This window comes from Mus caroli, chromosome 4 (assembly GCF_900094665.2).
Source record: "Mus caroli chromosome 4, CAROLI_EIJ_v1.1, whole genome shotgun sequence".
Classification (NCBI taxonomy): Eukaryota; Metazoa; Chordata; class Mammalia; order Rodentia; family Muridae; genus Mus; species Mus caroli.
Genome location: NC_034573.1, coordinates 123,813,206 through 123,826,981, shown reverse-complemented (window position 1 = coordinate 123,826,981; position 13,776 = coordinate 123,813,206). Strand labels below are relative to the sequence as shown.

General features: G+C 41.6%; 1 protein-coding gene across 2 annotated transcripts in view; it reads left to right on the top strand.

The window, feature by feature from the left end:
- The window catches only part of Cep85 (centrosomal protein 85), a 52,747-nt gene that overhangs the window by 9,945 nt on the left and 29,026 nt on the right, over positions 1-13,776 (top strand). For both annotated transcript variants that reach the window (XM_021160249.1, XM_029476304.1), the window contains 2 exons: positions 4,788-4,855; positions 10,178-10,330. In XM_021160249.1, the coding sequence (XP_021015908.1) occupies positions 4,804-4,855; positions 10,178-10,330 (205 nt within the window). In that variant the 5' untranslated portion in view covers positions 4,788-4,803. The remainder of the gene's footprint in view (positions 1-4,787; positions 4,856-10,177; positions 10,331-13,776) is intronic.

The window sequence follows — 13,776 nt, the reverse complement described above, 5'->3', positions numbered from 1 at the left end:
CCATCTCTCCAGCCCACCCACTGACCCATCTCTCCAGCCCACCTCTGACCCATCTCTCCAGCCCACCTCTGACCCATCTCTCCAGCCCACCTCTGACCCATCTCTCCAGCCCACCCACTGACCCATCTCTCCAGCCCACCTCTGACCCATCTCTCCAGCCCACCTCTGACCCATCTCTCAAGCCCATTTGTTTTAGAGACTCAGTGTGTGGCTCAGGCTAACCTGGATCCTCAGGCTTCCGGTTTGTGCTTCCTGGGTGCTCACTTGATACTTTTATGAAGGAAATGTGGCTTTAGAGTATGGTTCCATTATGTTAGTACTGTAGTGAGTTGATGGCCCCTTGGGTTGTTGCTAAGATAGCACTGTAGAGATCAGTAAAGTACATTAATTAGTACCATATAACCACCTTTTTTCAAACCCTTTCAAAAATGAATTTCACCTCTAAGAATTGTATCCTGTAAATTTTTTCAAATTATTTTGGGCACTCATAAATTCAGAGTTTCTGAATTCCTGTTGTGCCCCCCCCCATTTTTGTTTGCTTTCCTAATGACATCTCAAATAATGTCATTAAAAACAACAGATAATTGTATACTTAGGGCTGGTGTGTTTGTAGTCTTGAGTCTACCATATTAGTACTTCCACAAATCTAAACAATGCACCTCATGAAACGATCTTACAAAAATAACTAAATTAGGTAATATATTTTTACTGTAATCTTAGACTTTGCTTAATGGTAACTCTTGTTATAAATTACATTCTTTGAGCAAAAGGACTTAGCCACAGCATCCTAGCTGTTGTAAAGACACCTTAACGAAGTCCTCTTGAGAAGCCCATACCCATATCCTGCATGTATACAGTGTTTTTTCCTATGTGTAGCTGTTTAAATACTTAATAAATGGAACTTAGCTTCACTTAGTGACCTGAGTGAAGGGCTGTAAGGAGAAATTCCACTCATTGCTGGCCACAATGCTGTCTCCTTGTTAGCATTGACAGTTGACTTCATCCTCCTCTCTTTCCATCCCTCCTTCCTTCCTTTGTTTATTTCATTTTGGTTTTCTGGGATAGGGTCTCATGTAGCCCAAAATAGTCCTTGTTTGTTTGTTTTTCCAGACAGGGATTCCTGGCTATCCTGGAACTCAATCTATAGACCAGACTGGCCTTGAACTCAAAGAGATCCACCTGCTTCTGCCCTCTGAATGCTGGGATTAAAGGCAAGAACCTAGAATAGTCTTAACCTGTGTCTCCCAGATAGCAGTGTTCAGGCAGGCATGGTGTAAGAAGAGCTGAGAGTTCTACATCTTGTTCCAAAGAAGACTGAACAAACACAAGACTGGCTTCCGGGGAGCTAGGATGAAGGTCACAAAGCCTATGCCCACAATGACACATTTCTTCCAACAAGGCCCCACCTTCTAATAGTGCCCCTCTCTGGGCCAAGCTTATTCAAACCGCCATAGCTACCCACTTATTTTCTACACATGCAGTATGGTACACATACACATCAGAATGATAATCATAGTATGAATAATTTGTTTGAAAATTTAAAACATGGTTTCTTAGGTCTGATATCTCTGCAGTCAGGAATTAGAAGGATGAAGATCACAAGTTCAGGGTCATTTTTAGCTACCTAGTAAGTTTGAGGCCAACCTGGCATAAGTGAAACTCTGTTTTATGCCCTCACCCTAAAGTTTTCATGTATTAGTACTTTGAAAGAAATAAACAGAGAATGGCTTAAGAAAACCCGTGTGAGCCGGGCAGTGATGGCGAACACCTTTAATCCCAGCACTTGAGAGGCAGAGGCAGGTGGATTTCTGAATTCGAGGCCAGCCTGGTCTACCGAGTGAGTTCCAGGACAGCTAGGGCTACACAGAGAAACCCTGTCTTGAAAAAAAAAAAAGAAATAAAGAAAAGAAAAAAGAAAACCTGTGTGGGACTTAGGGAGCTGGCTACAAATCACGAGGAACTGGATTTGGATTCCCAGTAGGCTCAGCAGTATGCGTCTCTGACCCGAGTACTTTGGAGGTAAGGGTAGTATAGCCAGCCAGTCCCGCTGAATCAGTGTAAAGAGACATTACCTCAGAAGAGGCCTCCACAGTTTGGGTGAGGTGAGTAGCATGTAGAGGCCCTTGTCTCAAGCCCAGCCATCCAAGTGGGATCCTCATCTGCATGGTGGAAGTACAGAACTGACCCTGACAGTTTGTCCTCTTGCTTCCACAGGTGCGCTGTTGTGCACACATACAGTAAATGTTAGCTATTTTATTTTATTTTTTCTCTGTGTAGCAAGGGCTGTTCTGGAATTCATTCTGTAGACCAGGCTTGCCCAAACTCTCAGATCCAACTGCCTCTGCTGTCTGTGTGCTAGGATCAAAGGTGTGAGCCAAAAAAAATTTTTTTTTAATTTTAATTTTATGTATATGTGTGTGGTATGAGCATGTGAGGTGTGAGTGCAAGGGCCCATGAAGTCCAGAATAGGGGATTGGGTCCCCTGGAGCTGCAGTTACAGCTTGCTGTGATCTGTCTGACATGGGTGCTTAGAACTGAACTCAGGTCTCCTGTGAGAGTAGTACACTGACTGACTTAACCACTGACTGAGCCTCTTTCCAGCCCCTGTTTGTTTTTTTGAGATGTGATCTTGTTAGGTACTTCCCAGGTTATATATTTCTTGAACTTTTTATAGTATCCAGCAGTTTTTCTATCCCAGCCTCTTGAGTAGTTGGGAGTACATGTGTGTGTCACCATGCCCCTGTTTACTTAATTTTTGCTGTTGGGTTTGGTTATTTATTTATTTATTTATTTATTTAGACAAGGTCTCTGTGTAGCTTTGTGAATCTGGAACTCTCTGTCTAGGCCAGGGTGGCCTTGAACTTACAGAGATGTCTCCACCTCTGCCTCTTCATGCAGGGATTAAAGATTTATATACGGGTGTTTTGTCTAGATAGTTTTTTGGGTTACGTATGTGTACCTACTGCCTGCCACCAGAGACCTGAAAGAGTGTTGACTTCCTAAAGTTATAAGTAGTTATGAGCCACCCAGGGAATGCTGGGAATCAAAGTTTTGTTTTTTGTTTTTTTTTAAGTGATTTCTTTTTAAAGATTTATTTTATGTATATGAGTACACTGTAGCTGTCTTCAGACACACCAGAAGAGGGCATTGGATTCCATTCTATACATGGTCATGAGGCACCATGTGGTTGCTGGGAATTGAACTCAGGACCTCTGGAAGAGCAGTCAGTGCTCTTATATGCTGAGCCATCTCTCCAGCCTGGGAATCAAAGTTTTGTCCTCTAGAACAGCTGGTGCTCTTAACCGCTAAGCAGTCCCTCTAGCCTTAAAATACTGTGCAGTGTAAAATATGGGAAAATGAGTATATGGTATGCTTTTGTAAGATAGGTTTTTGTTTCTTCTCTTGCTTGTTGTATACTAGTAAAATAGCCTTAAAATCTTCAAAATGCTATGTATCTTTCATATGCTAATAAGTATTTGTTGACTGATAGCCCCTGGGTAGTTTTTGTAGTTCTTTTTTCTGGGGTGGGGGGAGGTGGTACCCAGGATTACTCTGCCTGCCTGGCAGAACTCACTCCTTTTGATTTGGCAGTAGAGCTTAATGGGCAGCAGTCTTGGTGGGCAAACCTTTACAAACCTTTATAACATCCTTAGTAACTCTAAGCTTCTAATTGTTAGGAGTAAAGCCCTATTTTCTTAGCTTTCTACAGTGCCCAGCAAATCTGGTTAGTGTGCCACCTATATCTTCCAGTCATATTTGAGGCAGTACTCCTTTAGCTAAATTCTACTTTTGTGTAACTTATATTTTCTCAACCAAGTTTATTCGTAAACCCTTTATGAGACAGTTCATCATTTCTAACTTCTCCATCAGTAGCCAACGCAAGGGAGTGAGTTCTCTTTGAAGCTTATTTGCCTTTGACATATGCATCTCTTTACCTGTGTCTCTTGTAATATCCCACTTTCCTCCTTTTTTCCTGTTTTGTTTTGTTTGTTGAAGGCAGTCTCATTGTGTTGCACAGATTTGTGGTAATTCTTCTGCCTCAACTTCCCAAGTATAGTATTATGGGTATGTAGTACCACACCTAGCTACAATATCTTTTCTTGGGGGCGAGGGGGTTTGAGACCGAGTTTCTCTGTCTAGCCCTGGCTGTCCTGGAACTCACTCTGTAGACCAGGCTGGCCTTGAACTCAGAAATCCGCCTGCCTCTGCCTCCCGAGTGTTGGGATTAAAGGTGTGTGCCACCACTGCCTGGCTTGTAGTATCTTTATAATAAGACCATAATTTATTTTTCTAAACAAGGTATATAGTTCTGATTGACCTGGATTATTATTATGTAAACTAGGCTGGCCTTGAATTTGTGGTTAATTCTCCTGCCTCTGCCTCTTGAGTGCTGGAATTATAGATGTGTTCCATCATGCCTAATCTAAACTAGTAAAAATAAAGATTCCTTGAGTTCTGTAAACCATTCTAGCAAATAAACTCTAGGAGGGAGTCATGGGACCGTTGATTTGTAGTTAGTTGATAAGCATGGGTATCACTAGCTGAGAATTGGGCAGTTGGAACACCAACACACATACACACATAAACACACATACACACATGTGTGCGCACACACAGTCTAATGTCAGAATATGTTAGAGTTAGGAGGGAACAGAATTTGTTATTCTTATGTCAAGTTTATGGTGGGTTTTGTTTTGTTTTGTTTGTTTCATCTAATGGGAACAGAGATATACATAATTTTTACAAAGATACTGGAAATTCTGACTGGTTACTCTTTCATTCTGCAGTTGTCTCAGGTAACTGATGGCCATGCAAGAAAAATACCCAAATGACAGGACTCATGCTACTTCACCAGGTAAGTCGTCTTCTGTATTAAATTTCGACTTCTTCTATTTGTGTGTGTGTGTGTGTGTGTGTGTGTGTGTGTGTGTGTGTGCAGGTATGCTCTCTTGTGCATGTGGAGTCCAGAGGTTAAGTTCTATGTCTATGAGACATAGTTCTGAGTGAAGTCAGGGAGGAACAGCATGAATCACTGTGTTCTACTTTTGTGCTACTCCACAAAGACTGGAATTCTTGAATGCCCGCCATCTCTTGTACCAAGAGAGCTGTGAATTTATCTCTAGAATGGATTGACACACTTTTAAAAGCTCAATGGATGCACACTGTAGGTATATGAAGTATGTGTATATAAATACACATACAAATACAGAGAGGGATTTAGTTATGGAAGCAAATTTCAGATCAGAATAGTAAAATAACTTGATTTTTTTTTTGAGATATTTGTCAAGAAATGACATTTTTATTATTATTATTATTCAACTTTAACTAGACAAATGCTTTTTATCTTCAGAGTCTCATAGAACCTGGCTCATGGTAGACCCTGGTACATTTTTGTAGTATCTTCTTAGGTTTGCCATCTCTTCTTTCTCCCCCTCCCCCCTTTTTTTTCCTTCATTTTTATGTGTGTAGTGTGTGTGTGTGTGTGTGTGTGTGTGCGCTCGAGTGTGCAGGTGCCATGGAGGTCAGATAGCAACTCTCAGGGTTGTTTTCTCCTCCCACCTTGTGGGATCTGGGCATCAGACTCATGTTGCCAAGGTTGTGCCTAAGTGCTTCTCCCCTGAGCCTTTCTGTTGGCCAGCTTGCTTCTCACAGTAGGCCTCATGATAAGCATCTGCGTGACTTCAAGATGCCTTCAGTAGTTATTGAATATTTGCCATGTGCCCTGCACTATCTTATAGGTAAATTATAATTTTAATATTAATGCAAGATAGCAATTCCTAACAAAGTTTCCTGCCTTTTTTGTTGTCTCCAGTAGCATGTTTTTCAGATTTACAGCAACACAAGCACATACACCAAAGGGGGATTTTGTTGGTTTGGTTTCAGTTTTGTTGGCTTGGCCGGGGTGATGATGTCCTGAGGTCCTGGCTGACCAGGAATTCACTGTATAGACCAGTCTGACCTTATACTTGAGGCAATCACTCTATGCCACCCCACCTAGTTATACAGATGCTGCTGGTGACGTTAAGCTTAAGACTGTATACCCCAGGCAGGTCTGAAACTTCATTTGTAGCCAAAGGTGACCTTGAAATCCTGATCCTCCTGTCTTCACCTTCCAAGTGCTGGGGTTATAAGTGTGGGGCACCACACCTAGGTATGAAAATATAGTATAAGTAACTCAAATACGTCAGATAAACTGGGCATGGTGGTACAATTTTAATCCCAGCACTCTGGAGCAGAGGCAGATGAATCTCTGAGTTCAAGGCCAGCCTGGTCTACAGAGCACATTCCAGGCCAGCCAAGGATACACAAAGAAACCTTGCCTATAAAACTATATATAAGGGCTGGTGAGATGGCTCAGCAGGTAAGAGCACTGACTGCTCTTCCGAAGGTCCTGAGTTCAAATCCCAGCAACCACATGGTGGCTCACAACCATCCGTAATGAGATCTGATGCCCTCTTCTGGCATGTCTGAAGACACTACAGTGTCTTATATGTATTATAATGTATTATAATAAATAAATCTTTTAAAAAACCCAACAACTATATATAAATAAATAATTTGTGTGTATATAGAGCAGGTATATTTTTTCAAATCAGAGTATAATTCAAACAGTGGGAGTCCTTAGAGAAAGGCTGCCTTCAGGAGAAACTAAGAGTGTGCGCTGTGAATAGGAGGTAAGAGGAAAATGGTGAACGTGGCAGACGCACTAACCTTGACGGAACAAGGCGTTTGCCAGCTCTAGGATGAATAGTCTGTAGAGCCGTATTCCAGTTTCAACTTAAGCTTTGGCACCTAAGTTACATGGAGAATAAATCGCTGCTGGTGCATTTGCTTATGTGGCTCTTCTGATACAACTTAGGAAATTAACAGGTTTTAAAAATAATGTAACTGTAAGCTGATCATGATGTTGTGTCCACATGCAGCTCTTGGGAGGCAGGCAGGTTGCAGGTTCAAGGTCACACACATACACACACACCCCGGTGTTATTTTATGTGCACATCCTGAACCCACCTCAAAGAGAAATAATATATTTGGTTTATTTTTTATTTTAATTTTAATTTTTTGGTGTTGCTAGACTTGAGCTTTGTAGATGCAAGCTCTTCTACTGAGCTACAAAGAAAAAAAAAAAGAACAAATAAACAAATGATTTTTAAACAAGCCGGTACTGGTGGTACACGCCTGTAACACCTGCAGCCCCACACTTGAGGTCAAGGCAAGAGGATCAAGAGTTTGAAGGCATAGGTGAAATTGTCTCAAAAACAAAAATAATTTGGATTTAAGTCTTTGTAAAACTTGGTTTATTTTTTGCTTATTTGTTTGTTTCGTAGACAAGAACTGGCTGAGTCCAGGCTGGACTCAGAACTGGGAACAACTTCTTGACTTGGATTCCCAAATGTTGAGATAGATTTTAAAGACTTTCAAATGAAGTATGTGTATGCACATGACTACAAGTGTCAGGCCAGGCCAGAAAAAGGATGATGGATCCCCCTAGAGCTGAAGTCACAGGTAGTTCTGAGCCACCCAGAGTAGGTGCTGGGAACTGAACTTAGATATTCATCTAGAGCAATGTGTGCTCTTAACCACTGAGCCATTTCTATGACATGTTAATTTTTAAAAAATTCTAATCCAACTTGCCTAACAGTACATTAAAGAAGCTTTGAAGTCAGATCCTGTTAGTCTTTTTTTTTTTTTACTTGCTCAAAAACTGGAGTGTTTTCTTTAACTTTTTTCATTTAAATTTTTTAAAGATTTGATGTGTATAAGAGAGCTCTGCCTGGGGCTGGTGAGATGGCTCAGTGGGTAAGAGCACCCGATTGCTCTTCTGAAGGTCCAGAGTTCAAATCCCAGCAACCACATGGTGGCTCACAACCATCCGTAACGAGATCTGGCGCCGTCTTCTGGAGTGTCTGAGGACAGCTGCAGTGTACTTACATATAATAAATAAATCTTTAAAAAAAAAAAAAGAGTGTTCTGCCTGCATGTATGTCTGTATACCAAGTGCATGCCTGGTGCCTTCAGAGGCCAGAAGAGGGTATCAGATCCCATGGAACTGGAGCTAGAGATGGTTGTGAGCTGCCATGTGGGTGCTGGGAATCCAGTCTGGGTCCCCTGGAAGAGCAGGGGCTCTTTTCTCCAGCCCCATACATGGGGTCTTTGTAGTGTCCTCACTGTGTAACACTGGCTGGACTGCAACTTGCTCTGTAGCCCTGGCTAACCTTGAACTCAGTGAGATGCCTAGCTCTGCTAGGACTAGATGCACTACCACACCGACTCACCTTAACCTTTTTGGATTCATTTTCAAAATTTATCCGACTGACCTGTTGTGGGTACCCTGGTTCAGACTGGCAGTAGTTTTCAACAAGGACCCGAAATAAATATCTGTTCTTTGGGTGACCTTGGGACATGTAGGGTAGGTAATTCACACATCATTGTGATTGAATGAGGGTTGCTACTGATAATTAGTTTGTAAAGACCAGGGATATTAAATCATTCTGTGCTATGTAGGCTACATAAGCTGTACATTGAAGAATATTTAGGTTCAGAATGCTAACCTCAGCCATTGAGAACCCATGTAAAGTATGCAGATATTGGACCTGGACATGTATACCACTGCTCTCTTCTCTGTAAACTAGGTAAAGTAGTATAGTTTCAAGTTTTCAATAAATTGTGTGTGTGTAGTGAGGCAGGACTCTATTGCCTGCTTCCTCCCCCACCCCCACCCCCCAAAAAAGGAAAAAAGACAAGGAAAAAAACCAAAATCCCTTAAGATGACTTGTTTTTTAAGACAGGGTCTCTCTTTGTAGCCTTGACTGGCTTGGAACTAGCTATATAAATGTGGCTGTCCTTTTACTTTTACCTTCCAAGAACAGGATTATGGGTATGTGGCACTATACCAGGCTTCTTGGCAGATCTTATTTCTATCTTTTAATATTTTCAGGTTTTATGTTATTTTCATTAAAAATCAGCTAACTCGCCGGGCAGTGGTGGTGCACGCCTTTAATCCCAGCACTTGGGAAGCAGAGGCAGGCGGATTTCTGAGTTTGAGGTCAGCCTGGTCTACAGAGTGAGTTCCAGGAGAAACCCTGTCTTGGAAAAAAAAACCCCAAAACCCAAACAAACAAACAAAAAATCAGCTAACTGTGGTGAGCCCAGTGGCACACATTGTAATTCCAGTTACTCAGGAGGCTAATATAGGCGAATTGCCATGAGTTTGAAACCAACCTGTACTACAGAGTGATAAACATATAGAACATGCCTTTAATCCCAGAATTCTGGAAGCAGAGACAGGCTAATCTCTGTAAGTTTGAGACCAGCCTAGTTGGCATGCATAGCAAGTGCCAGGCTAACCTAGGCTTCATTTTAAGATCATGTCTCAAAAGCCAAAACAAACTACAACAGTAGTAAAATAAAACTAAACAACAAAAGTAAATTAAGGGGGACTAGAGAGATGGCTCAGTGGTTAAGAGCACTGACTGCTCTTCTGAAGGTCCTGAGTTCAAATCCCAGCAACCACATGGTGGCTCACAACCATCCATAATGAGATCTGACGCCCTCTTCTGGAGTGTTTGAAGACAGCTACAGTGTACCTACATATAATAAATAAATCTTTTTTTTAAAAAAGTAAATTAAGGAGTTCATAGTAGCTGAAATGGGGCTGAGAATAAGAAAGATGTGGCCTGCTGCTGTTTTACAGGTTTAATCCAGTTTGCCGTGGACATAGCCATTACAAAATAAGGCCCTGGGGTTTTCCATGTACTGCTTTGTTAGCAGTCAACCTGCTTGGAATGTCTTATTGCTGATTAGGTTTTCAAGAACTACATTGCAGTATAGTGCATGCTTAGAGCATGGCTCTATTGTGAGTCTTTCTATGTTGTTATGATAAGGTTTTATATGTCAGTAGGTATAACTGAGGTAGAATGTAGCTCTAGGTGTTTGATTATTAAACTAAATAGTTTGTTCTTGTAATACAGGGCTAATAATACAACTGGATTAAGCACTAATTCTTTGAAAGGGGCCTATCTTGAGAAATCTTGAGCTTCAACAATGTGGATAGTCAGTTAAGGAATTGCATGTGAAGTCACCTAATAAAAATTTACTGACCTTACACTCCAAAAAAGTGCTTAATTCAATTTCATCAGCTGGCTCACACTAAAGTGAAAAATGCCTCTTGTTACAGGTTCCAATGTGATTCAAAAAGGCAGTTCTCTGGGAACTGAGTGGCAGACACCAGTTATCTCAGAGACCTTTCGGAGCCGCTTCAGCCGCTGCTCAAGCATTGCTGACAGTGGGGACACAGCCATTGGGACATCATGCTCAGACATTGCAGAGGGTAAGTTTGATTCCCGATTTGACTGTCAGCATGCACTGCCATTTTCCATTTGAATTCCACATAGTCATTTACAGAATGATTGTAAGAACAGGCTATTCAGTCATGGAATCTGAATAACCACAAATAATCTCAAGCATATTTATTTATTTATTATATACAGTGTTGTGCCTGCATGTGTGCCTACATGCCTGAAGAGGGCACCAGATCCCATTACAGATGGTTGTGAGCCACCATGTTCTTGGTGGGAATTGAACTCAGGACCTCTGTAAGAGCAGTCAGTGCTCTTAACCTCTGAGCCATCTCTCCAGTCCAAGCTCGCTTACTTCTTTCTTTCTTTCTTTCTTTCTTTCTTTCTTTCTTTCTTTCTTCCTTTCTTTCTTTCTTTCTTTCTTTCCAAGCTTCCTTCCTTCTTTCTTTCTTTCTTTCTTTCTTTCTTTCTTTCTTTCTTTCTTTTTAAGACTTATTTATTTATTTTTATGTATGTCAGCACACTGTAGCTGTACAGAAATTTGTGAGACTTCATGTGGTTGTTGGGAACTGAATTTTTAGGACCTCTGCTCGCTCGTTCCGATCAACTCTGCCTGCTCAGGCCCAAAGATTTATTTATTATATGTAAGTAAACTGTAGCTGACTTCAGACATGCCAGAAGAGGGCATCAGATCTCATTATGGGTGGTTGTGAGCCACCATGTAGTTGCTGGGATTTGAACTCAAGACCTTCAGAAGAGCAGTCAGTGCTCTTACCTGCTGAGCCATATCTCCAGCCCCAAGCTTATTTCTTAATAGCACCAAATTTTCTGTCTTACTATGGTGTGTGTACACACCTGTTCTTTGTTCTTGGTTCTGTGGTTCTTGAGGTTGAGCCCTGGGCCTCACACATGCTCCAGGTGTCCTACTATTCAGACATAGCCCTGGCATAGTGTTTTTTTGTCAATGGCCCTTTTTCCATTGTTAATCTAGGCCCATTTGTACTATTCCCATCTTCATCTATCTGCTAGCTAGTCCACTTGTACTATTATGCATGCTCTAGTAGTCCCACAAGGCTTTCCCCGTGCCCTCTCCTTTACTGAGCTCCTTCCATATAACCTCTATTTTTTTTTCTTTTTGTGTCTCTAATGTCTCTGCCACTTGCTTTTGCACATGTGTACCAATTACCCATAAGTACTTTACAAGGCATTTAAATGGGGCCTAGAGGGCAGAAGATCTAATGATAATAATTACTATTTATGGGGCCAGACATAGTGGTATATGCCTTTAGTTCCAGCACTTGGGAAGCAGAGGCAGGTAGATCTCTGAATTCAAGGCCAGCTTGGTCTGAGTTTAGGACAGCCAAAGCTACATAGTAAGACCCTTTCTCATAAAAACAAACAAAAAATTACTATTTTGGGGGCTGGAGTGATAGCTTATCAGTTAAAAGCACTTGTTGCTCTTGTAAAGAAGCCAAGTTTAATTTCTAGCTCCCCCTTCAGGTAGCTCACAATAGTTTGTAACTTCAGTATGGTGCACATGCATACATGCAGACAAAATACTCATGTGAATAAAATAAGTCTGTTTTTTAAGTGTGTATATTATTTTGTGGTTTTGGTACAGTGTCTTATATAGACCAGTCTGTCTTTGAACTTGCTGTGTAGTCAGGTATAAGTTGATTTCCTGCTTCCATCTCCCAAGTACTTGTTTGACAGGAGTGTGTCACCATGCCATCTTGTAATAAAAAAATATAATGAAGCAGGAATGGTAGGAGGTAAAAGTAGCTTTTATTCTCCTATTGGGAATTGTCGTCTCAGAAGTGTACTGCCTCTGTCTGCTAACCTTGGCTTTGCCCTGGAAGCTTCTAGCCTCCAGTAATCTTATCTAGGCCTAGATTGTTTTCAGCCTCTGAGACCTACTGCGGAATAAGCTCACCCTTTCTTTTTCTTTCCGAGCCCTGACTGGCTGGATCAGCTCAGCTGTTTTGGCTCAATCTCCTCTCCACACTAACTGATTCAATCTGGCTTCTCTGTCTCTCTGCTTCTCCTGAACTGCTCTGCTTGGCCTCAAACTAACTTTGGCAATCTGCTCTGATCTTCTGCTCCTTCTCGTTCTCTGGCCCATTCTTCACCTGTGTCTAGTTTGTTCTCTCTTGAACCTGTCTCTGTAAAACTCTCCCGTTGGGAGAACACCAAGTCCCAGAAGTTACCTGTCCTCTAGCCTCCTATAGGTGCACTGTGGTGTGTTTGAGCCCATGCACACACATAACCAATTATCTTTTTTTACAATGTAATTTTAAAACAATTAAGTTTGAGGTTAACCTAGGTTACTTTGTAGTCCGTGTTCTAATAAAACAAACAACCAAGAGGACTCAGCACTTGCCTACCATTCATTCAGGTTCTACCATCTCTCATTCCTCCCACCCCACGGCTACATGACACTGTCTCCAGAACTTAAAAGAGAACAAGGATGTTAAGTCTGTTTCATTTTTATTGAGGCTAAGGGAAAGTGCCAGAGTTTAACTTCCAGCACCACAAGCATGCAGTGATTTTGTTTACTTGCTTGCTGAAATCTTGGCCTTCCATCACACACACACCCTCTCCCTCCCCTCTTCCTCCTTTTTATTCTTTCCTTCCCTTCCCTACGCCCCCCTCCCCTTTCTTTCTTTCATAAGGTGTCTCATCTTCCCAGGCTGTTCTAGAACTTATATGTAGCAAAGGATGGCCTTGACCTTCTTCTCTTCCTATCTCCACTTTCTGTTTGTGGGCATATGCTATACTACCCAGTTTAAGCAGAGTTAGAGATTGAACCCAGGACTTCATGGATGCTGGCAAGCAGATGCACTCTACCTCCTGACCCTAGAGCTCATTGACTCAGCTAGACCGTGTCAGACAAGATCGTGTCTGACAAGCCTCGAGGATTCTCTTGCACTAGGATGAAGAGCTTTTGCTACCTTGCTCAGCTTTTTGCCTGGGGCTGGTAATTAAACTCAGGTCACCAGACTTTTCACAGCAAGTATTTTACCAACTAAACAGTCTTCCCCCAGCCTACTTGTCTGTCGTTTTTGTTTTTATACTGTGACTCTGTGTTGCTGGAGATCAAATCAAGGGCTTTTGTACATGTTAGGCAAATGCCCTATCACTGGAATATAACCCAGTCTTATGCCATAAGAATTTAATTTTTTTCAGATTTTAGAGACAGTGTTTCATATAGTAGTTGGACTGACCTCGAAGTCACTATTTCAAAGCTTGGAAGACAACTAATGGAATTACAGGCATTCGGTACACCATCCAGTCTAGCTTGATTTGATTTTTTTTTTAATTTATTTTTATTTTATGATCTATATGAGGATGTCACATCCCCTGGAACTGGAGTTACAGACAATTGTGAGCTACCATGCGGGTGCTAGGAATTGAACCAGGTCCTTTGGAAGAACAGCCCACTCTCTAGTCCTCCCGCTTGATTTTTTTTTTTTTTTTT